General features: G+C 55.7%; 1 protein-coding gene across 1 annotated transcript in view; it reads left to right on the forward strand.

The window, feature by feature from the left end:
• The window catches only part of GYS1 (glycogen synthase 1), a gene marked incomplete at its 3' end in the record, with an annotated part of 41,134 nt that overhangs the window by 10,673 nt on the left and 5,865 nt on the right, over positions 1-24,596 (forward strand). Inside the window, exons 4-14 of the mRNA XM_030970369.1 lie at positions 779-970; positions 2,356-2,541; positions 5,012-5,156; positions 7,152-7,269; positions 9,658-9,778; positions 10,808-10,914; positions 12,042-12,101; positions 12,218-12,296; positions 15,935-16,048; positions 22,181-22,307; positions 23,983-24,078. Of these exons, the coding sequence (XP_030826229.1) occupies positions 779-970; positions 2,356-2,541; positions 5,012-5,156; positions 7,152-7,269; positions 9,658-9,778; positions 10,808-10,914; positions 12,042-12,101; positions 12,218-12,296; positions 15,935-16,048; positions 22,181-22,307; positions 23,983-24,078 (1,345 nt within the window). The remainder of the gene's footprint in view (positions 1-778; positions 971-2,355; positions 2,542-5,011; positions 5,157-7,151; positions 7,270-9,657; positions 9,779-10,807; positions 10,915-12,041; positions 12,102-12,217; positions 12,297-15,934; positions 16,049-22,180; positions 22,308-23,982; positions 24,079-24,596) is intronic.

Raw genomic sequence — 24,596 nt, forward strand, 5'->3', positions numbered from 1 at the left:
TCTGGGATTTGGGATTTTTCCTTTTTTGGGCCAAAACCCAACAAAGATGACCCCAAATGGACATTTTGGGATTCTTACAATTTTGGGATCCCCCCAAAATTTTGGGATCCAGGTGCATTTTGAGCATTGGCAGATGGGATTCACCCCAAAAATGGGATTTAGGGTAAACTCTGATTTAGGATTTCCCCATTTTGGGCCAAAACCCAACAAAAGTGACCCCAAACGGACATTTTGGGGTTCTGACAATTTGGGATCCCCCAAAATTTTGGGGTCCAGGTGCATTTTGAGCATTCCCTGATGGAAATCACCCCAAAGAGAGGATTTGGGATGTCCCTGGGATTTGGGATTTTTCCTTTTTTGGGCCACAACCCAACAAAAGTGACCCCAAAGTGACATTTTGGGATTCTGACAATTTTGGGATCCCCCAAAATTTTGGGGTCCAGGTGCATTTTGAGCATTCCCTGATGGAAATCACCCCAAAGAGAGGATTTGGGATGTCCCTGGGATTTGGGATTTTTCCTTTTTTGAGCCACAACCCAACGAACGTGACCCCAAACGAACATTTTGGGGTTCTGACAATTTGGGAACTCCCCCAAAATTTTGGGATCCAGGTGCATTTTGGGCACTGGCTGATCGAGGGCAGCCCTGGGAGGAGCTTTGGGATGTCTCTGGGATTTGGGATTTTTCCTTTTTTGGGCCAAAACCCAACAAAGATGACCCCAAACTGACATTTTGGGGTGGTGACAATTTTGGGACCCCCCAAAATTTTGGGGTGCAGGTGCATTTTGGGCGCTGGCTGATCGAGGGCAGCCCGGCCGTGGTGCTGCTGGACGTGGGCGCCACGGCCTGGAGCCTGGAGCGCTGGAAGGGCGAGCTCTGGGAGAGCTGCGCCATCGGCGTGCCCTGGTACGACCGCGAGGCCAACGACGCCGTCCTCTTCGGCTTCCTCGTCGCCTGGTTCCTCGGGGAGGTGCGGCTGGGGGTCCACCAGGGCCTTTTGGGGTTCCTCAGGGGGTTTGGGGTGGTTTTGGGGAGGTTTGGGGTGCCCCGATGACCGCGGCGCCGACTCCGTTCTCTTTGGCTTCTTCGTTGCCTGGTTCCTCGGAGACGTGGGTATGGGGTTCCATCAAGGGGTTTTGGGGTTCCTCAGGGGGTTTTGGGGTCCCCAAGCAAATTTAAGGTGTCCCTGAGGGGGTTTGAGGTGGTTTTGGGGAGATTTGGGGTGGTTTGGGGGAGGTTTGGGTTGCCCAATGACCGCAACGCAAAGATTCCGTTCTCTTTGACTTCCTCATGGGGGTTTTGAGGTTCCTCAGGGAGTTTGGAGGTTCCTCAGGCGGTTTTGAGGTTCCTCAGGGAGTTTGGAGGTTCCTCAGGCGGTTTTGAGGTTCCTCAGGGAGTTTTGGGGTCCCCAAGCAAATTTAAGGTGTCCCTGAGGGGTTTGGGGTGTCCCTGGTGGCGTTTGAGGTGGTTTTGGGGAGGTCTGGGGAGGCTTGGGTGCCCTGGTACGACCGCGAGGCCAACGACGCCGTCCTCTTCGGCTTCCTCGTCGCCTGGTTCCTCGGGGAGGTGCGGCTGGGGGTCCACCAGGGCCTTTTGGGGTTCCTGAGAGGTTTTGGGGTGTCCCTGATGGGGTTTGAGGTGGTTTTGGAGAGGTTTGGGGTGCCCTGATGGCCACAACGCAAAGATTCCATCGTCTTCGGCTTCCTCATCGCCTGGTTCCTCAGAGAGGTTGGTTTTGGGGTTCCTCAGAGAGTTTCGGGGTTCCTCAGGTGGTTTTGGGGTTCCTCAGAGAGTTTCGGGGTTCCTCAGGTGGTTTTGGGGTTCCTCAGAGAGTTTTGGGGTTCCTCAGGTGATTTTGGGGTTTCTCACGGGGTTTGAGGCGTTTTGGGGGAGGTTTGGGGTGATTTTGGGGTTCCTCACGGGGTTTGAGGCGTTTTTGGGGAGGTTTGGGGTGATTTTGGGGTTCCTCACGGGGTTTGAGGCGTTTTTGGGGAGGTTTGGGGTGATTTTGGGGTTCCTCACGGGGTTTGAAGCGGTTTTGGGGAGGTTTGAGGCGGTGACACCTTGAGCGCCCCCTGCTGGGCTCGGGTGGCACCGCAGCGTCACCTGCTGCCTCCCGCTGCCACCTGGTGACACTCGGTGACACCTGGTGGCACTTGGTGACACTGACAATGACACTTTGGTGACAGTGGGGGGGGTCCTTGGGACAGCGCCCGGGTGTGGCGGTGACACCTTGAGCGCCCCCTGCTGGGCTCGGGTGGCACCGCAGCGTCACCTGCTGCCACCTGGTGCCACCTGGTGGCATTTGGTGACATTTGGTGGCCCCTGGTGACCGCGGGTGTCCTCGGCGGGCAGTTTGCGGCGCAGAGCGAGGAGCGCCCGTTCATCGTGGGCCACTTCCACGAGTGGCTGGCGGGGCTGGGGCTGGTGCTGAGCCGGGCGCGGCGCCTGCCCGTGGCCACCATCTTCACCACGCACGCGACGCTGCTGGGGCGCTACCTGTGCGCCGGGAGCGTGGACTTCTACAACAACCTGCACAGCGTGAGTGACACACCTGGGGACATGGGGACACACCTGGGGACATGGGGACACACCTGGGGGGTGGGACACACCTGGGGACACACCTGGGGACACAGCTGGGGGGTGGGACGCACCTGGGGACACACCTGGGGACATGGGGACACACCTGGGGGGTGGGACACACCTGGGGACACAGCTGGGGACACACCTGGGGACATGGGGATATACCTGGGGACATGGGGACACACCTGGGGACACACCTGAGGGGTGGGACACACCTGGGGACACAGCTGGGGACACACCTGGGGACATGGGGACACACCTGGGGGGTGGGACACACCTGGGGACACACCTGGGGACACAGCTGGGGGGTGGGACGCACCTGGGGACACACCTGGGGACAGGTGGGAATGGGATAGGACACACCTGGGGACATGGGGACACACCTGGGGACACACCTGGGCACACCATCTTCACCACGCACGCGACGCTGCTGGGGCGCTACCTGTGCGCCGGGAGCGTGGACTTCTACAACAACCTGCACAGCGTGAGTCGCGCACACCTGGGGACATGGGGACACACCTGGGGGGTGGGACACACCTGGGGACACACCTGGGGACATGGGGACACACCTGGGGACACACCTGGGGGGTGGGACACACCTGGGGACACACCTGGGGACACACCTGGGGACATGGGGACACACCTGGGGACAGGTGGGAATGGGATGAGATAAACCTGGGATACACCTGAACACACCTGAACTCACCTGCGGACACGGGGACACACCTGGGGACACAGGGACACACCTGAGGGGGTGAGATACACCTGGGGACACACCTGAGGACATTTGGTACACCTGGGTGTACCTGAACAAACCTGGGGACACACCTGGGCATACCTGGGGACATTCCTGGGGATATCAGGGCCACGTCTGGGGTCATGGGGACACACCTGGGGACATTCGGTGTCGACATCAAGGACACACCTGGAGACATGGGGACACACCTGGGGACATTCCTGGGGACACACCTGGGGACGTTGGGACACACCTGGGGACATGAGGACACACCTGGGGACATCAGGGACACACCTGGGGACATCAAGGACACACCTGGGGACATGAGGACACACCTGGGGACATCAGGAACACACCTGGGCAGCACCTGAGCACCAGGAGCCGGGATTTCTACAGCAGCCACAGCGTGAGTCACACCTGGGTGTACACCTGGGGACACATCTGGGGATCAGGGCTCTCTGTGGGGTTTTGGGTGGGCCCAGGTGACCCCAGGTGGGCCCAGGTGACCCCAGGTGTGCTCAGGTGTGTCCCTGTCCCCAGTTTGACGTGGACAAGGAGGCTGGGGAGTCACAGATCAGAGCTCAGGTGTGCCAGGGAGGTTCTCAGGTGATTTCAGGTGACCCCGAGGTGTGCCCAGGTGACCCCAGGTGTGTCCTTGTCCCCAGTTTGACATGGTCAAGGAGGCCAGGGAGGGTCTGGGAGGTTCTCAGGTGTGCCCAGGTGACCCCAGGTGTGTCCCCATCCCCAGTTTGACGTGGACAAGGAGGCCGGGGAGGGTCTGGGAGGTTCTCAGGTGTGGCCAGGTGTGCCCAGGTGACCCCAGGTGTGTCCCCATCCCCAGTTTGACGTGGACAAGGAGGCCGGGGAGGGTCTGGGAGGTTCTCAGGTGTGCCCAGGTGACCCCAGGTGTGTCCCCGTCCCCAGTTTGACATGGACAAGGAGGCCGGGGAGGGTCTGGGAGGTTCTCAAGTGTGCCGGGGAGGTTCTCAGGTGTGCCCAGGTGACCCCAGGTGTGTCCCCGTCCCCAGTTTGACATGGACAAGGAGGCCGGGGAGGGTCTGGGAGGTTCTCAGGTGTGCCAGGGAGGTTCTCAGGTGTGCTCAGGTGTGCCCAGGTGTGTCCCTGTCCCCAGTTTGACGTGGACAAGGAGGCCGGGGAGGGTCTGGGAGGTTCTCAGGTGTGCTCAGGTGACCCCAGGTGTGTCCCTGTCACCAGTTTGACGTGGACAAGGAGGCCGGGGAGGGTCTGGGAGGTTCTCAGGTGTGGCCAGGTGTGCCCAGGTGACCCCAGGTGTGTCCTTGTCCCCAGTTTGACGTGGACAAGGAGGCCGGGGAGGGTCTGGGAGGTTCTCAAGTGTGCCGGGGAGGTTCTCAGGTGTGCTCAGGTGTGCCCAGGTGTGTCCCTGTCCCCAGTTTGACGTGGACAAGGAGGCCGGGGAGGGTCTGGGAGGTTCTCAGGTGTGCCCAGGTGTGCCCAGGTGACCCCAGGTGTGTCCCTGTCCCCAGTTTGACGTGGACAAGGAGGCCGGGGAGGGTCTGGGAGGTTCTCAGGTGTGCCTAGGTGTGCCCAGGTGTGTCCCTGTCACCAGTTTGACGTGGACAAGGAGACCGGGGAGGGTCTGGGAGGTTCTCAGGTGTGCCAGGGAGGTTCTCAGGTGTGCCCAGGTGACCCCAGGTGTGTCCCCATCCCCAGTTTGACGTGGACAAGGAGGCCGGCGAGCGCCAGATCTATCACCGGTACTGCCTGGAGCGCGCGGCCGCTCACTGCGCCCACGTGCTGACCACGGTGTCGCACGTCACGGCCGCCGAGGCCGAGCACCTGCTCAAGCGCAAGCCAGGTGAGACCCCAAAATCCCCAAACACACCTGAGGCGCCCCAAAATCCCCCAAATCCCCAAAACTGCCCCCAAATCCCACCCCTGTCACCGCTGCCGAGGCCGAGCACCTGCTCAGGTGTGAGCCGGGTGAGACCCCAGCTCACCTGAGCGCCCCAAAACTGCCCAAAATTACCCCAAAATCCCTCAAATCCCCCAAAATCCCCAAAATACCCAAAACTTCCCCCAAATCCCACTCCTGTCACTGCCGCTGAGGCCGAGCACCTGCTCAAGCGCAAGCCAGGTGAGACCTCACCTGGGCACCCCAAAACTGCCCCAAATTACCCCAAAATCCCCCCAAATCCCCAAAACTGCCCCCAAATCCCACCCCTGTCACCGCCGCTGAGGCCGAGCACCTGCTCAAGCGCAAGACAGGTGAGACCTCACCTGGGCATCCCCAAAACTGCCCCAAATCTCCCCCAAAATCCCCAAAACTGCCCCCAAATCCCCAAAACTGCCCCGAATTACCCCAAAATCCCCCAAATCCCCAAATCCCAGCTCTGGCACCACCGCCGAGGCCGAGCACCTGCTCAAGCGCAAGCCAGGTGAGACCTCACCTGGGCACCCCAAAACTGCCCCAAATTACCCCAAAATCCCCCAAATCCCCAAAACTGCCCCCAAATCCCACCCCTGTCACCGCCGCTGAGGCCGAGCACCTGCTCAAGCGCAAGACAGGTGAGACCTCACCTGGGCATCCCCAAAACTGCCCCAAATCTCCCCCAAAATCCCCAAAACTGCCCCCCAAATCCCCCAAAACTGCCCCGAATTACCCCCAAAATCCCCCCAAATCCCCAAATCCCAGCTCTGGCACCGCCGCCGAGGCCGAGCACCTGCTCAAGCGCAAGCCAGCTGAGACCTCACCTGGGCATCCCCAAAACTGCCCCAAATTACCCCAAAATCCCCCAAAACTGCCCCAAATCCCCCGAAATCCCCAAATCCCAGCTCTGGCACCACCGCCGAGGCCGATCACCTGCTCAAGCGTGAGCCAGGTGAGACCCCCAAAATCCCCAAACACACCTGGGAAACCCCAAAATTACCCCAAATTCCCCAAATCCCCAAAACTGCCCCCAAATCCCACCCCTGTCACCGCCGCCGAGGCCGAGCACCTGCTCAGGTGTGAGCCAGGTGAGACCCCAGCTCACCTGAGCGCCCCAAAACTGCCCCAAATTACCCCAAAATTACCCCAAAAACCCCAAAACTGTCCTTATGGGGTTCCTGGGTGGGATTTTGGGGGAAATCCAGGGATTTTGGGGGGGATGTGGGGATTTGGGGAATCCAGGAATTTGGGGGATATTTTGGGGGGGGATTTTGGGGTCCCCCTGACCCTTCCTAACCCCTAAAGACCCCCCCCTTCAAAATCCCCTCACCCCCAAAAGTCCTTATGGGGTTTCAAGGTGGGATTTTGGGGAAATTCAGGGATTTTGGGGAGTCGGGAATTTGGGGGATATTTTGGGGGGATTTTGGGGTGATTTTGAGGGAGATTTTGGGGATATTTTGGGGTGATTTTGGGGGATATTTTGGGGATATTTTGGGGGATATTTTGGGGTGATTTTGAGGGAGATTTTGGGGATATTTTGGGGTGGATTTTGGGGGATATTTTGGGGGATATTTTGGGGTGATTTTGAGGGAGATTTTGGGGATGTTTTGGGGTGATTTTGGGGGATATTTTGGGGTGATTTTGGGGGATATTTGGGGATATTTTGGGGTAATTTTGAGGGAGATTTTGGGGATATTTTGGGGTGATTTTGGGGGATATTTTGGGGTGATTTTGGGGGATATTTTGGGGATATTTTGGGGTGATTTTGGGGATATTTTGGGGGATATTTTGGGGTGATTTTGAGGGAGATTTTGGGGATGTTTTGGGGTGATTTTGGGGGATATTTGGGGGATATTTTGAGGGAGATTTTGGGGATATTTTGGGGTGGATTTTGGGGTGCCCCTGACCCCCCAAACCCCGCAGACCTGGTGACCCCCAACGGGCTGAACGTGCGCAAGTTCTCGGCCATGCACGAGTTCCAGAACCTGCACGCCCAGAGCAAGGCCCGCGTCCAGGAGTTCGTCAGGGGCCACTTCTACGGGTCAGTCACCCCGAAAGGGACCCCAAAACCCCAAATGGCACCCCAAAATCCTGAGGGGACCCCAAAATCACGGGGGGACCCCAAAATCCTGTGGGAAACCCAAAATCCCTGAGGGACTCTGAGCCAGGAGTTCAGGGTGATTTCTACGGGTCAGTCACCCCGAAAAGGGACCCAGAACCCCAAATGGGACCCCAAAATCACGGGGGGACCCCAAAATCATGGGGGGACCCAAAATCCCGGGGGAACCCCGGGCAGAACCCCAAAATCCTGGGGGAAGCCCAGGCAGAACCCCAAAATCCTGGGAGAACCCAAAATCCCTGGGGGATTCTGAGGAGTTCATCAGGGGCCACTTCTACAGGTCAGTCACCCCAAAAGGGACCCCAAAACCCCAAATGGGACCCCAAAATCACGGGGGGACCCCAAAATCCCTGAGGGAAACCCAAAATCCCTGTGGGACTCTGAGCCAGGAGTTCAGGGTGATTTCTACGGGTCAGTCACCCCAAAAAGGGACCCAGAACCCCAAATGGGACCCCAAAATCACGGGGGGACCCCAAAATCCTGGGGGGACCCCAAAATCCCGGGGGAACCCCGGGCAGAACCCCAAAATCCTGGGGGAAGCCCAGGCAGAACCCCAAAATCCTGGGGAAACCCAAAATCCCTGGGGGATTCTGAGGAGTTCATCAGGGGCCACTTCTACAGGTCAGTCACCCCAAAAGGGACCCCAAAACCCCAAATGGGACCCCAAAATCATGGGGGGACTCCAAATCACGGGGGGACCCCAAAATCCTGGGGGAAACCCAAAATCCCTGTGGGATTCGGAGCCAGGAGTTCAGGGTGATTTCTACCGGTCAGTCACCCCGAAAAGGGACCCAGAACCCCAAATGGGACCCCAAAATCACGGGGGGACCCCAAAAATCCTGGGGGACCCCAAAATCCCGGGGAACCCCGGGCAGAACCCCAAAATCCTGGGGGAAGCCCAGGCAGAACCCCAAAATCCTGGGAGAACCCAAAATCCCTGGGGGATTCTGAGGAGTTCGTCAGGGGCCACTTCTACAGGTCAGTCACCCCAAAAGGGACCCCAAAACCCCAAATGGGACCCCAAAATCACGGGGGGACCCCAAAATCCTGGGGGAAACCCAAAATCCTGGGGGAAACCCAAAATCCCTGTGGGATTCTGAGCCAGGAGTTCAGGGTGATTTCTACGGGTCAGTCACCCCGAAAAGGGACCCAGAACCCCAAATGGGACCCCAAAATCACGGGGGGACCCCAAAATCCTGGGGGGACCCCAAAATCCCGGGGGACCCCAAAATCCTGGGGGAAACCCAAAATCCCTGAGGGATTGTGAGCCAGGAGTTCAGGGCCACTTCTATGGGTCAGTCACCCCAGAAAACCCCAAAAGGGACCCCGAAATCCTTGGGTGGTTTTGGGGTGTTTTTGGAGTTCCTCAGATGTTTTTTTGTGGTTCCCCCAGGTGGTTTTGGGGTGTTTTTGGGTATTTTGGGGGATGGTTTGGGGGTCTTTTGGGGTTCCCCGTGTGTTTTGGGGGTGTTTTGGGGTTCCCCAGGTGTTTTTGGGGTGGTTTTTGGGGTTCCCCAGGTGGTTTGGGGTGGGTTTGCGGTGTTTTGGGGTTCCCCAGATGTTTTTGTGTTCCCCAGGTGTTTTTGGGATATTTTGGAGTTCCCCAGGTGTTTTTGGGGTGGTTTTGGGGTGTTTTGTGGTTCCCCAGGTGGTTTAGGGTTCCCCAGGTATTTTTGGGATGTTTTTGTGGCGTTTTTGGGGTTCCCCAGGTGGGTTTCAGGGTTCCTCAGGCGGTTTAGGGTTCCCCAGGTATTTTTGGGATGTTTTCGGGGCGTTTTTGGGGTTCCCCAGGTGGTTTAGGGTTCCCCAGGTATTTTTGGGATGTTTTTGGGGTTCCCCAGGTGGTTTAGGGTTCCTCAGGTGGCTTTTGGGGTTCCCCAGGTGCTTTAGGGTTCCCCAGGTGGCTTTCGGGGTTCCCCAGGTGGGTTTTGGGGTTCCCCAGGTGGTTTAGGGTTCCTCAGGTGGCTTTTGGGGTTGCCCAGGTGGTTTAGGGTTCCCCTGATATTTTTGGGATGTTTTTGGGGTGTTTTGGGGTTCCCCAGGCGCTTTAGGGTTCCGCTGGTATTTTTGGGATGTTTTCGGGGCAGTTTTGGGGTTCCCCAGGCGCTTTAGGGTTCCGCTGGTATTTTTGGGATGTTTTCGGGGCGTTTTCGGGGTTCCCCAGGTGGGTTTTGGGGTTCCCCAGGTGGTTTAGGGTTCCTCAGGTGGCTTTTGGGGTTCCCCAGGCGCTTTAGGGTTCCCCAGGTATTTTTGGGATGTTTTCGGGGCGGTTTTGGGGTTCCCCAGGTGAGCTCCCCCCGCTCCCTGCAGGCACCTGGATTTCGACCTGGACAAGACGCTTTTCTTCTTCATCGCCGGGCGCTACGAGTTCTCCAACAAGGGAGCGGACATCTTCCTGGAGGCGCTGGCGCGGCTCAACTACCTGCTCAGGGTGACACTGGGGTGACATTGGGGACATCAGAGTGACACGGGGACACTGGGGACATCGGGGACATCGGGGACATTGGGGACATTGGGGACATTGGGGACACTGGGGACATCGGGGACATTGGGGACATTGGCACCGACATCTTCCTGGAGGCGCTGGCGCGGCTCAACTACCTGCTCAGGGTGACATTGGGGACATTGGGGACATCAGAGTGACACGGGGACATCGGGGACATTGGGGACATTGGGGACATTGGGGACACTGGGGACATTGGGGACATTGGGGACATCGGGGACATCGGGGACATTGGGGACACTGGGGGACATTGGGGACATTGGGGACACTTGGGGACATTGGGGACATCGGGGACATCGGGGACATTGGGGACACTGGGGGACATTGGGGACATTGGGGATATTGGGGACATTGGGGACATCGGGGACATCGGGGACATCGGGGACATTGGGGACACTGGGGACATTGGGGACATTGGGGACACTTGGGGACATTGGGGACATCGGGGACATCGGGGACATTGGGGACACTGGGGGACATTGGGGACATTGGGGATATTGGGGACATTGGGGACCTTGGGGACATTGGGGACATTGGGGACACTTGGGGACATTGGGGACATTGGGGACATTGGGGGCATTGGGGACACTGGGGACACTGGGGACATTGGGGACATTGGGGACACTTGGGGACATTGGGGACATTGGGGACACTGGGGACATTGGGGACACTTGGGGACATTGGGGACATTGGGGACATTCGGGGGACACTGGGGACATTGGGGACATTGGGGACATTGGGGACATCGGTGAAACCCATGTGGACACGGGAGACACTTGGGGACATCTGGGGACATTCGAGGCTTGGAGGGACGTTCAGGGACATTTGGGGACACCGGAGATATTTGGGGACAGAGAGGACATTTGGAATCAGAGGGGTTGGGGACGTTGTGGGGAGATTTTAGGGCACCCCAGGTGACATCTGGGGACCCCAGGTGACATTTGGGGACCCCCGCAGGTGAATGGCAGCGAGGTGACCGTGGTGGCATTTTTCATCATGCCCGCCCGGACCAACAACTTCAACGTGGAGTCGCTCAAGGGCCAGGCCGTGCGCAAGCAGCTCTGGTGGGACCCCAAATCCACCCAAAATAACCCAAAAATTCACCCCAAATCCATCCAGGGCCAGGCCGTGCGCAAGCAGCTCTGGTGGGACCCCAAAAAAACCCCAAATCCACCCAAAATAACCCAAAAATTCACCCCAAATCCATCCAGGACCAGGCCGTGCACAAGCAGCTCTGGTGGGACCCAAAAAATATCCCAAAAACCCCAAAAAAACCCCAAAAATGCCCCAAAAACCAACCCCAAACAGGCCATGCGCAAGCAGCTCTGCTGGGACCCCAAAAAACCCCAAATCCACCCGAAATAACCCAAAAATTCACCCCAAATCCATCCAGGGCCAGGCCGTGCGCAAGCAGCTCTGGTGGGAACCAAAAAACCCAAAAAATGCCCCAAAATACCCCAAAATACCCTAAAAACCAACCCCAAACAGGCCGTGCGCAAGCAGCTCTGGTGGGACCCCAAAAAAACCCCAAATCCACCCAAAATAACCCAAAAATACCCCAAAAATCCATTAGGGCCAGGCCGTGCGCAAGCAGCTCTGGTGGGACCCCAAAACCACCCAAATCCACCCAAAATAACCCAAAAATTCACCCCAAATCCATCCAGGGCCAGGCCGTGCTCAAGCAGCTCTGGTGGGACCCCAAAAAACCCAAAAAATGCCCCAAAATACCCCAAAATACCCTAAAAACCAACCCCAGATCCATCCAGGGCCAGGCTGTGTTCAAGCAGCTCTGGTGGGACTCCAAAAAAACCCCCAAAAACCCAAAATCCACCCCAAAAACCAAAAAAATCCCCCAAAAATCCATCCAGGGCCAGGCCACGTGCGGGCAGCTCTGGTGGGACTCCAAAAATACCCTAAAAAAACCCAAAATCCACCCAAAATAACCCAAAAAAAACCCCAAATTCACCCAAAAACCAACCCCAAATCCATCCAGGGCCAAGCCATGTGCAAGCAGCTCTGGTGGGACCCCAAAAAAACCCAAAAAACCCCAAAAAAACCCAAAAACCAACCCTGGGACAGGCTATGCGCAAGCAGCTCTGGTGGGACCCCAAAAAAACCCCAAAAAAAACCCCAAAACCCAACCCCAAATCCATCCAGGACCCCCCAAAAAACCCCAAATTCCATCCCGCAGGGACACGGCCAACGCCGTGAAGGAGAAATTCGGGAAGAAGCTCTACGAGTCTCTGCTGGTGTAAGAACCCCCAAAAAACCCAAAAAACCCCAAAAAATCCCCCCCGGGTTTTCGGGGACCCCCGAGGGTTTTGGGGTGGGGTCTCCTGAGCTCCCAGCGCCCCAAAAATGTTTTAGGGGGAACCTCCCGGACATGAACAAGATGCTGGACAGGGAGGATTTCACCATGATGAAAAGGGCCATCTTCGCCACCCAGGTCAGCTCGGGGGCTGGGACCCCGTTTTGGGGTGGGGACCCCCTTTTGGGGTGGGGACCCCCTTTTGGGGTGGGGACCCCTTTTTGGGGTGGGGACCCCCGTTTTTGGGATGCTGGGACCCCCTTTTTGGGGCTGGGACGCCTTTTTGGGGGGCTGGGACCCCCTTTTTGGGGTGGGGACCCTTTTTTGGGGGGCTGGGACCCCTTTTTTGGGGGGTGCTGGGACACTTTTTTGGGGTGGGGACCCCCTTTTGGGGTGGTTGGACCTCCTTTTTGGGGTGGGGACCCCCTTTTTGGGGTGGTTGGATCCCCTTTGTTGGGATGGGGACCCCCTTTTTGGGGTGGCGACGCCTTTGTTGGGGTGGGGACCCCTTTATTTGGGGTGGGGACCCCATTTTGGGATGCTGGGACCCCTTTATTTGGGGTGGGGACCCCTTTTTTGGGGTGCTGGGACCCCCTTTTTGGGGCTGGGACGCCTTTTTGGGGGGCTGGGACCCCTTTTTGGGGTGAGGACCCCTTTTTGGGGGGCTGGGACCCCTTTTTTGGGGGTGCTGGGACACTTTTTTGGGGTGGGGACCCCCTTTTGGGGTTGCTGGGACACTTTTTTGGGGTGGGGACCCCTTTTTGGGGGGCTGGGACCCCTTTTTTGGGGGTGCTGGGACACTTTTTTGGGGGTATTTTTGGGATATTTTGGGGCTAGGACCCCTTTTTTGGGGGGCTGGGACCCCTTTTTGGGGGGCTGGGACCCCTTTTTTGGGGTGGTTGGACCTCCTTTTTGGGATGGGGACCCCCTTTTTGGGGTGGGGACGCCTTTGTTGGGGTGGGGACCCCTTTTTGGGGTGTTGGGACCCCTTTTTTGGGGTGGGGACCCCTTTTTGGGGTGGGGACCCCATTTTTGGGATGCTGGGACCCCCTTTTGGGGTGGGGACCCCTTTTTTGGGGTGGGGACCCCTTTTTTGGGGTTGCTGGGACACTTTTTTGGGGTGGGGACCCCTTTTTGGGGGGCTGGGACCCCTTTTTTAGGGGTGCTGGGACACTTTTTTGGGGTGGGGACCCCTTTTTGGGGTGGTTGGATCCCCTTTGTTGGGGTGGGGACCCCGTTTTGGGGGGCTGGGACCCCTTTTTTGGGGTGGGGACCCCTTTTTGGGGTGGGGACCCCTTTTTGGGGGGCTGGGACCCCTTTTTTGGGGGTGCTGGGACACTTTATTGGGGGTATTTTTGGGATATTTTGGGGCTAGGACCCCTTTTTTGGGGGGCTGGGACCCCTTTTTGGGGTGGGGACCCCCTTTTGGGGTGGTTGGACCTCCTTTTTGGGGTGGGGACCCCCTTTTTGGGGTGGGGACCCCCTTTTTGGGGTGGGGACCCCTTTTTGGGGTGTTGGGACCCCTTTTTTGGGGTTGCTGGGACACTTTTTTTGGGGTGGGGACGCCTTTGTTGGGGTGGTTGGATCCCTTTTTTGGTATGGGGACCCCTTTTTGGGGCTGGGACCCCTTTTTGGGGTGGGGACCCCTTTTTTGGGGTGCTGGGACCCCTTTTTGGGGTGGTTGGATCCCCTTTTTGGGGTAGGGACCCCTTTTTGGGATGGGGACCCCTTTTTTGGGGTGGGGACCCCTTTATTTGGGGTGGGGACCCCATTTTGGGATGCTGGGACCCCTTTATTTGGGGTGGGGACCCCTTTTTTGGGGGGCTGGGACCCCCTTTTTGGGGTGGGGACCCCCGTTTTGGGGCTGGGACCCCTTTTTGGGGGTGCTGGGACACTTTTTTGGGGTGGGGACCCCTTTTTGGGGGGCTGGGACCCCTTTTTTGGGGGTGCTGGGACACTTTATTGGGGGTATTTTTGGGATATTTTGGGGCTAGGACCCCTTTTTTGGGGGGCTGGGACCCCTTTTTTGGGGTGATTGGACCCCCTTTTTGGGGTGGGGACCCCCGTTTTGGGGTGGGGACCCCCTTTTTGGGGGGCTGGGACCCCTTTTTGGGGGGCTGGGACACCTTTTTGGGATGGGGACCCCTGTTTGGGGTGGGGACCCCTTTTTTGGGGTGGTTGGATCCCCTTTGTTGGGATGGGGACCCCCTTTTTGGGATGGGGACCCCTTTTTTGGGGGTGCTGGGACACTTTTTTGGGGGTATTTTTGGGGTATTTCGGGGCTAGGACACCTTTTTGGGGTGGGGACCCCCTTTTTGGGGTGGGGACCCCCGTTTTGGGGTGGGGACCCCCTTTTTGGGGGGCTGACACCCCTTTTGGGGTGCTGGGACCCCTTTTTTGGGGTGGGGACCCCTTTTTGGGGTGGGGACCCCTTTTTGGGGGGCTGGGACCCCTTTTTGAGGGGTATTTTTGGGATATTTTGTGATATTTTAGGGGATTTGGGGGGCTAGGACGCCTTTTTGGGAGACCCCATTTGGGGGTGCTGGGACCCCCTTTTGGGGTGAGGATCGCCTTTTTTGGGGTCCCGGGCCCCCCTTTTTGGGGGGAGATTTTGGGGATCCTGCTGCTCCTTTTTGGGGGAAAATCAGAGGAATGGGATTAAAATTTTGGGTTTCTGGGTGCCATTTTTTGGGGTGATGGGGACAATTATGGGGTCCTGAGTCCCCCTTTTTGGGGAGATTTTGGGGTTCCAGGTGCCCTTTTTGGGGGGAGATTTTGGGGTTCCTGGTGCCTTTTTGGGGGGGAGATTTTGGGGATCCTGGTGCCTTTTGGGGGAGATTTTGGGGTTCCAGGTGCCCTTTTTTGGGGGAGATTTTGGGGTTCCTGGTGCCCTTTTTTGGGGGAGATTTTGGGGTTCCAGGTGCCTTTTTTGGGGGGAGATTTTGGGGTTCCTGGTGCCCCTTTTTGGGGGGAAAAATCAGAGGAATAGGATTGAAATTTGGGGCTCCTGGTGCCGTTTTTGGGGTGATGGGGACAATTATGGGGTCCTGAGTCCCCCTTTTTGGGGGGAGATTTTGGGGTTCCTGCTGCCCTTTTTTGGGGGAGATTTTGGGGATCCTGGTGCCCCTTTTTTGGGGGAGATTTTGGGGTTCCTGGTGCCTTTTTTGGTGGGAGATTTTGGGGTTCCAGGTGCCCTTTTTTGGGGGAGATTTTGGGGTTCCACATGTCCTTTTTTGGGGGAGATTTTCGGGATCCTGGTGCCTTTTTTGGGGGAGATTTTGGGGTTCCAGGTGCCCTTTTTGGGGGGAGATTTTGGGGTTCCTGGTGCCTTTTTTGGGGGGAAAAATCAGAGGAATAGGATTGAAATCTGGGGCTCCTGGTGCCGTTTTTGGGGTGATGGGGACAATTATGGGGTCCTGAGTCCCCCTTTTTTGGGGAGATTTTGGGGTTCCAGGTGCCCTTTTTGGGGGGAGATTTTGGGGTTCCTGGTGCCTTTTTTGGGGGGAGATTTTGGGGTTCCACATGTCCTTTTTTGGGGGAGATTTTTGGGATCCTGGTGCCTTTTTGTGGGGAGATTTTGGGGTTCCTGGTGCCCCTTTTTGGGGGGAAAAATCAGAGGAATAGGATTGAAATTTGGGGCTCCTGGTGCCGTTTTTGGGGTTTTAGAACCTTTGGGGCCTCCTGGCTGCCCCTTTTTTGGGGTGTGGGGACATTTGGGGGTCCTGACCGTTGTGGGAACCCCCCCAGAATTTGTGTTTTTCCCCCCAAAACCGCAGCGCCAGTCGTTCCCCCCCGTGTGCACCCACAACATGCTGGACGACGCCACCGACCCCATCCTGACCACGATCCGCAGGATCGGCCTCTTCAACAGCAGCAACGACCGCGTCAAGGTGGCACCTGGGGCACCTGGGGACACCTGGGGACACCTGGGGACATCGGGGACACCTGGGGACCTTGGGGAATGTGGGGTTTGGGGGGTTTCATTGGGGTTTTTAGGGGGTTTTGGGGTGTCTGGAGCTCTTCAACAGCAGCAACGACCGCTTCAAGGTGGCACCTGGGGACACCTGGGGACACCTGGGGACACCTGGGACACCTGGGGACATCGGGGACACCTGGGGACCTTGGGGAATGTGGGGTTTGGGGGGTTTCATTGGGGTTTTTAGGGGCTTTTGGGGTGTCTGGAGCTCTTCAACAGCAGCAACGACCGCGTCAAGGTGGCACCTGGGGCACCTGGGGACACCTGGGGCGCCTGGGGCACCTGGGGTGCCTGGGGACACCTGGGGGACACCTGGGGACATCGGGGGATGTGGGGTTTGGGGGGTTTAATTTGAATTTTGGGGGTTCTGGAGCTCTTCAACAGCAGCAATGACCGCGTCAAGGTGGCACCTGGGACACCTGGGACACCTGGGGACATTGGGGACACCTGGGGACATTGGGGACATTGGGGAATGTGGGGTTTGTGGGGTTTGGGGGGATTTGAGGGGTTTAATTTGAATTTTGGGGGTTCTGGAGCTCTTCAACAGCAGCAATGACCGCGTCAAGGTGGCACCTGGGGCACCTGGGGACATCGGGGACACCTGGGGACATCGGGGACATTGGGGAATGTGGGGTTTGGGGGGTTTTGGGGGGGTTTGGGGGGTTTAATTTGAATTTTGGGGCACCTGGAGCTCTTCAACAGCAGCAACGACCACGTCAAGGTGGCACCTGGGGCACCTGGGGCACCTGGGACACCTGGGGACATCGGGGACACCGGGGGACCTTGGGGAATGTGGGGTTTGGGGGGTTTCAATGGGGTTTTTAGGGGCTTTTGGGGTGTCTGGAGCTCTTCAACAGCAGCAACGACCGCATCAAGGTGGCACCTGGGGCACCTGGGGACACCTGGGGACACCTGGGGACACCTGGGGCGCCTGGGGACACCTGGGGACATCGGGGGATGTGGGGTTTGGGGGGTTTAATTTGACTTTTGGGGGGATTTGGGGCACCTGGAGCTCTTCAACAGCAGCAATGACCGCGTCAAGGTGGCACCTGGGGCACCTGGGACACCTGGGGACATTGGGGACACCTGGGGACACCGGGGGACACCTGGGGACATCGGGGGATGTGGGGTTTGGTGGGTTTAATTTGAATTTTGGGGGTTCTGGAGCTCTTCAACAGCAGCAATGACCGCGTCAAGGTGGCACCTGGGGCACCTGGGGACACCTGGGGACACCTGGGACACCTGGGGACACTTCTGGGGGATGGTGGCATCGGGGACATTGGGGGATGTGGGGTTTCGGGGGTTTAATTTGGGTTTTGGGGGATCTGCATGGAAGATTTTGGGGGTTTGGGCAGGAATTTTGAGATTCTCGTAGGGAATTTTGGGGTCCAATCCAGGATTTTGGGGTTCTGGGGTGGGAATTTTGGGGGAAATTTGGGGGATTTTGGGGTTCTGGGGTGGGAATTTTGGGGTTCTGGGTGGGAATTTCATGGTCCAACCCAGGATTTTGGTGTTTTGGGGTGGGAATTTTGGGTTCCAACCCAGAATGTTGATGTTCTGGGGTGGGAATTTTGGTGTTTTGGGGTGGGAATTTCGGGTTCCAACCCAGAATTTTGGTGTTTTGGGGTGGGAATTTCGGGTTCCAACCCAGAATGTTGATGTTCTGGGGTGGGAATTTTGGGGTTCTGTGGTGGAAATTTTGGGTTCCAACCCAGAATTTTGGTGTTTTGGGGTGGGAATTTCGGGTTCCAACCCAGAATTTTGGTGTTTTGGGGTGGGAATTTCAGGTTCCAACCCAGAATTTTGGTGTTCTGGGGTGGGAATTTTGGTGTTTTGGGGTGGGAATTTTGGGTTCCAACCCAGAATTTTGGTGTTCTGGGGTGGGAATTTTGGTGTTTTGGGGTGGGAATTTCGAGGTCCAACCCAGAATTTTGGTGTTCTGGGGTGGGAATTTTGGGTTCCAACCCAGAATTTTGGTGTTTTGGGGTGGGAATTTTGGGTTCCAACCCAGAATTTTGGTGTTTTGGGGTGGGAATTTTGGGGTTCTGGGTGGGAATTTCGGGTTCCAACCCAGAATTTTGGTGTTCTGGGGTGGGAATTTCGGGTTCCAACCCAGAATTTTGGTGTTTTGGGGTGGGAATTTTGGGTTCCAACCCAGAATTTTGGTGTTTTGGGGTGGGAATTTTGGGGTTCTGGGTGGGAATTTCATGGTCCAACCCAGAATTTTGGTGTTTTGGGGTGGGAATTTCGGGTTCCAACCCAGAATTTAGGTGTTCTGGGGTGGGAATTTTGGTGTTTTGGGGTGGAAATTTCATGGTCCAACCCAGAATTTTGGTGTTCTGGGGTGGGAATTTTGGTGTTTTGGGGTGGGAATTTTGGGTTCCAACCCAGAATGTTGATGTTCTGGGGTGGGAATTTTGGGGTTCTGGGTGGGAATTTCGGGTTCCAACCCAGAATTTTGGTGTTTGGGGGTGGGAATTTTGAGGTTCTGGGTGGGAATTTCGGGTTCCAACCCAGAATTTTGGTGTTCTGGGGTGGGAATTTTGGTGTTTTGGGGTGGGAATTTCGAGGTCCAACCCAGAATTTTGGTGTTTGGGGGTGGGAATTTTGGGGTTCTGGGTGGGAATTTCGGGTTCCAACCCAGAATTTTGGTGTTTGGGGGTGGGAATTTTGGGGTTCTGGGTGGGAATTTCGGGTTCCAACCCAGAATTTTGGTGTTCTGGGGTGGGAATTTTGGTGTTTTGGGGTGGGAATTTCGAGGTCCAACCCAGAATTTTGGTGTTTTGGGGTGGGAATTTTGGGTTCCAACCCAGAATTTTGGTGTTCTGGGGTGGAAATTTCATGGTCCAACCCAGAATGTTGGTGTTCTGGGGTGGGAATTTTGGTGTTTTGGGGTGGGAATTTTGGGTTCCAACCCAGAATTTTGGTGTTCTGGGGTGGGAATTTTGGTGTTTTGGGGTGGGAATTTTGGGTTCCAACCCAGAATTTTGGTGTTCTGGGGTGGGAATTTTGGTGTTTTGGGGTGGGAATTTCGGGTTCCAACCCAGAATTTTGGTGTTCTGGGGTGGGAATTTTGGGGTTCTGGGTGGGAATTTCGGGTTCCAACCCAGAATTTTGGTGTTTTGGGGTGGGAATTTTGGGTTCCAACCCAGAATTTTGGTGTTTTGGGGTGGGAATTTCGGGTTCCAACCTAGAATTTTGGTGTTCTGGGGTGGGAATTTCGGGTTCCAACCCAGAATTTTGGTGTTTTGGGGTGGGAATTTTGGGGTTCTGGGTGGGAATTTCGGGTTCCAACCCAGAATTTTGGTGTTCTGGGGTGGGAATTTTGGGGTTCTGGGTGGGAATTTCGGGTTCCAACCCAAAATTTTGGTGTTTTGGGGTGGGAATTTCGAGGTCCAACCCAGAATTTTGGTGTTTTGGGGTGGGAATTTTGGGTTCCAACCCAGAATGTTGATGTTCTGGGGTGGGAATTTTGGGGTTCTGGGTGGGAATTTCGAGGTCCAACCCAGAATTTTGGTGTTTTGGGGTGGGAATTTTGGGGTTCTGGGTGGGAATTTCGGGTTCCAACCCAGAATTTTGGTGTTCTGGGGTGGGAATTTTGGGGTTCTGGGTGGGAATTTCATGGTCCAACCCAGAATTTTGGTGTTTTGGGGTGGGAATTTCGGGTTCCAACCCAGAATTTTGGTGTTCTGGGGTGGGAATTTTGGGGTTCTGGGTGGGAATTTCGAGGTCCAACCCAGAATTTTGGTGTTTTGGGGTGGGAATTTCGGGTTCCAACCCAGAATTTTGGTGTTCTGGGGTGGGAATTTTGGGGTTCTGGGTGGGAATTTCGGGTTCCAACCCAGAATTTTGGTGTTTTGGGGTGGGAATTTTGGGTTCCAACCCAGAATTTTGGTGTTCTGGGATGGGAATTTTGGGGTTCTGGGTGGGAATTTCATGGTCCAACCCAGAATTTTGGTGTTTTGGGGTGGGAATTTTGGGTTCCAACCCAGAATTTTGGTGTTCTGGGGTGGGAATTTTGGTGTTTTGGGGTGGGAATTTTGGGGTTCTGGGTGGGAATTTCGAGGTCCAACCCAGAAATTTGGTGATCTGGGGTGGGAATTTCGGGTTCCAACCCAGAATTTTGGTGTTCTGGGGTGGAAATTTTGGTGTTTTGGGGTGGAAATTTCATGGTCCAACCCAGATTTTTTGGTGTTTTGGGGTGGGAATTTTGGGTTCCAACCCAGAATTTTTGGTGTTTTGGGGTGGGAATTTCAGGTTCCAACCCAGAATTTTGGTGTTCTGGGGTGGGAATTTTGGGGTTCTGGGTGGGAATTTTGGGTTCCAACCCAGAATTTTGGTGTTCTGGGGTGGGAATTTTGGTGTTTTGGGGTGGGAATTTTGGGTTCCAACCCAGAATTTTGGTGTTTTGGGGTGGGAATTTTGGGGTTCTGGGTGGGAATTTCGGGTTCCAACCCAGAATTTTGGTGTTTTGGGGTGGGAATTTTGGTGTTTTGGGGTGGGAATTTCGAGGTCCAACCCAGAATTTTGGTGTTCTGGGGTGGGAATTTCGGGTTCCAACCCAGAATTTTGGTGTTCTGGGGTGGGAATTTTGGGGTTCTGGGTGGGAATTTTGGGTTCCAACCCAGAATTTTGGTGTTTTGGGGTGGAAATTTTGGTGTTTTGGGGTGGAAATTTCATGGTCCAACCCAGAATTTTGGTGTTCTGGGGTGGGAATTTTGGTGTTTTGGGGTGGGAATTTTGGGGTTCTGGGTGGGAATTTCGAGGTCCAACCCAGAAATTTGGTGATCTGGGGTGGGAATTTCGGGTTCCAACCCAGAATTTTGGTGTTCTGGGGTGGAAATTTTGGTGTTTTGGGGTGGAAATTTCATGGTCCAACCCAGAATTTTGGTGTTTTGGGGTGGGAATTTTGGGTTCCAACCCAGAATTTTGGTGTTTTGGGGTGGGAATTTCAGGTTCCAACCCAGAATTTTGGTGTTCTGGGGTGGGAATTTTGGGGTTCTGGGTGGGAATTTTGGGTTCCAACCCAGAATTTTGGTGTTCTGGGGTGGGAATTTTGGTGTTTTGGGGTGGGAATTTTGGGTTCCAACCCAGAATTTTGGTGTTTTGGGGTGGGAATTTTGGGGTTCTGGGTGGGAATTTCGGGTTCCAACCCAGAATTTTGGTGTTTTGGGGTGGGAATTTTGGTGTTTTGGGGTGGGAATTTCGAGGTCCAACCCAGAATTTTGGTGTTCTGGGGTGGGAATTTCGGGTTCCAACCCAGAATTTTGGTGTTCTGGGGTGGGAATTTTGGGGTTCTGGGTGGGAATTTTGGGTTCCAACCCAGAATTTTGGTGTTTTGGGGTGGAAATTTTGGTGTTTTGGGGTGGAAATTTCATGGTCCAACCCAGAATTTTGGTGTTCTGGGGTGGGAATTTTGGTGTTTTGGGGTGGGAATTTTGGGGTTCTGGGTGGGAATTTCGAGGTCCAACCCAGAAATTTGGTGATCTGGGGTGGGAATTTCGGGTTCCAACCCAGAATTTTGGTGTTCTGGGGTGGAAATTTTGGTGTTTTGGGGTGGAAATTTCATGGTCCAACCCAGAATTTTGGTGTTTTGGGGTGGGAATTTTGGGTTCCAACCCAGAATTTTGGTGTTTTGGGGTGGGAATTTCAGGTTCCAACCCAGAATTTTGGTGTTCTGGGGTGGGAATTTTGGGGTTCTGGGTGGGAATTTTGGGTTCCAACCCAGAATTTTGGTGTTCTGGGGTGGGAATTTTGGTGTTTTGGGGTGGGAATTTTGGGTTCCAACCCAGAATTTTGGTGTTGTGGGGTGGGAATTTTGGTGTTTTGGGGTGGGAATTTCGAGGTCCAACCCAGAATTTTGGTGTTCTGGGGTGGGAATTTCGGGTTCCAACCCAGAATTTTGGTGTTCTGGGGTGGGAATTTTGGGGTTCTGGGTGGGAATTTTGGGTTCCAACCCAGAATTTTGGTGTTTTAGGGTGGGAATTTCGGGTTCCAACCCAGAATTTTGGGGTTCACCCCCCGTTTTCCCCCGTCCCTCCCCAAGATCATCTTCCACCCCGAGTTCCTGTCCTCCACCAGCCCGCTCCTGCCCGTGGACTACGAGGAGTTCGTCCGCGGCTGCCACCTCGGCGTCTTCCCCTCCTACTACGAGCCCTGGGGCTACACGCCAGGTGAAACCCCAAAATCCGCCCTCGGAGACCCCCAAAACACCCAAAAAATGCCCCAAAATACCCCAAAATACCCCAAGATACCCAAAAAAAGACCCAAAATACCCCAAAAATTCACCCCAAATCCATCCAGGGCCAGGCTATGCACAAGGAGCTCTGGTGGGATCCCAAAAACACCCAAAAAATCCAAATCCACCCAAAATACCCCAAAAATACCCCCCAAAACCCCCAAATACCCCAAATACCCAAAAAACCCCCAAAACCCCAAAAATCCACCCCAAATCCACCCAGGGCCAGGCCGTGCGCAAGCAGCTCTGGTGGGACCCCAAAAAAACTTCAACATTCACCAAAATCCACCCAAAATACCCCAAAATCCCACCCCAAATGCATCCAGGGCCAGGCCATGCACAAGGAGCTCTGGTGGGACCCCAAAAACCCAAAAACACCTCAAAAAAACCCCAAAAATTTGCCCCAAACCCATCCAGGGCCAGGCCGTGAGGAAGCAGCTCTGGTGGGACCCCAAAAACCCTAAAACACCTCAAAAAATCCCCAAAATCCACCCCAAATGCATCCAGGGCCAGGCCATGCACAAGGAGCTCTGGTGGGACCCCAAAAACCCCAAAAAACCCCAAAAAAACCCAAAAATCCACCCCGAATCCATCCAGGGGCAGGCTCAAGCTCTGGTGGGACCCCAAAATAACTTCAACATTCACCAAAATCCACCAAAAATACCCCCCAAACCCCAAATACCCCAAAAAACCCCAAAAACCCAAAAAACCCCAAAAAACCTCCCAAAATCCACCCCAAATCCATCCAGGGCCAGGCCGTGCGCAAGGAGCTCTGGTGGGACCCCAAAAAACCGAAAACACCTCAAAAAAACCCCAAAAATCCACCCCGAATCCATCCAGGGGCAGGCTCAAGCTCTGGTGGGACCCCAAAAAAACTTCAGCATTCACCAAAATCCACCCCAAATACCCCAAAAATACCCCAAACATCCATCAGGGCCAGGCCGTGCACAAGCAGCTCTGGTGGGACCCCCAAAAAATTCAAAATTCACCAAAATCCACCAAAAATACCCCCCAAACCCCAAATACCCCAAAAAACCCAAAAACCCCCAAAAATTCGCCCCAAATCCATCCAGGGCCAGGCCCTGCAAAAGCTCTGGTGGGACCCCAATAAAACTTCAACATTCACCAAAATCCACCCCAAATACCCCAAAAATACCCCCAAAAACCCCAAAAAACCCCAAAAACCCAAAAAACCCCCAAAACCCAAAAACCCCCAAAAAAAACCCCAAAAATCCACCCCAAATCCATCCAGGGCCAGGCCATGCGCAAGCAGCTCTGGTGGGACCCCAAAAACTCCCAAAAAACCCCAAAAATACCCCAAAAATCCACCCCGAATCCATCCAGGGGCAGGCTCAAGCTCTGGTGGGACCCCAAAAAAATTCAAAATTCACCAAAATCCACCAAAAATACCCCCCAAACCCCAAATACCCCAAAAAACCCCCAAAACCCAAAAAACCCCCAAAAAACTCCCCAAATCCACCCCAAATCCATCCAGGGCCAGGCCGTGCGCAAGCAGCTCTGGTGGGACCCCAAAAACCCCAAAAAAACCCCAAAAAACCCCAAAATCCGCCCTGGGCCCCCCCAAAAATGGAGATTTGCCCCCTCCCCAGCCGAGTGCACGGTCATGGGCATCCCCAGCGTCTCCACCAACCTGTCGGGCTTCGGCTGCTTCATGGAGGAGCACATCGCCGACCCCTCGGCCTACGGTCAGCGCGGGGGGACCCCAAATCCGGGGGGGACCCCAAAATCTGGGGGGGACCCCGAAATTCGGGGGGGACCCTGAAATCCCGGGGGGGATCCTGAAAATCCAGGGGGAAATCCGGGGGGAAATCCGGGAGGGGGGCCCAAAATCCAGGGGGAAGTCCAGGGGGGGACCCCTAAAAACCTGGGAGGGACCCCAAAATCTGGGGGGGACCCCAAAATCCGGGGGGGACCCCGAAATCCGGGAGGGACCCCGAAAATCCAGGGGGAAACCCGAAATCTGGGGGGGACTCCAAAAATCCAGGGGAAAATCCGGGAGGGGGGCCCAAAATCCAGGAGGAAATCCAGGGGGGGACCCCCAAAACCTGGGAGGGACCCCGAAATCTGGGGGGACCCTGAAATCCGGGGGGAACCCCAAAATCTGGGGGGGACTCCAAAAATCCAGGGGAAAATCCGGGAGGGGGGCCCAAAATCCAGGAGGAAATCCAGGGGGGGACCCCAAAAACCTGGGGGGGACCCCGAA

This window comes from Camarhynchus parvulus, unplaced genomic scaffold (genome assembly GCF_901933205.1).
Source record: "Camarhynchus parvulus unplaced genomic scaffold, STF_HiC, whole genome shotgun sequence".
NCBI lineage: Eukaryota > Metazoa > Chordata > Aves > Passeriformes > Thraupidae > Camarhynchus > Camarhynchus parvulus.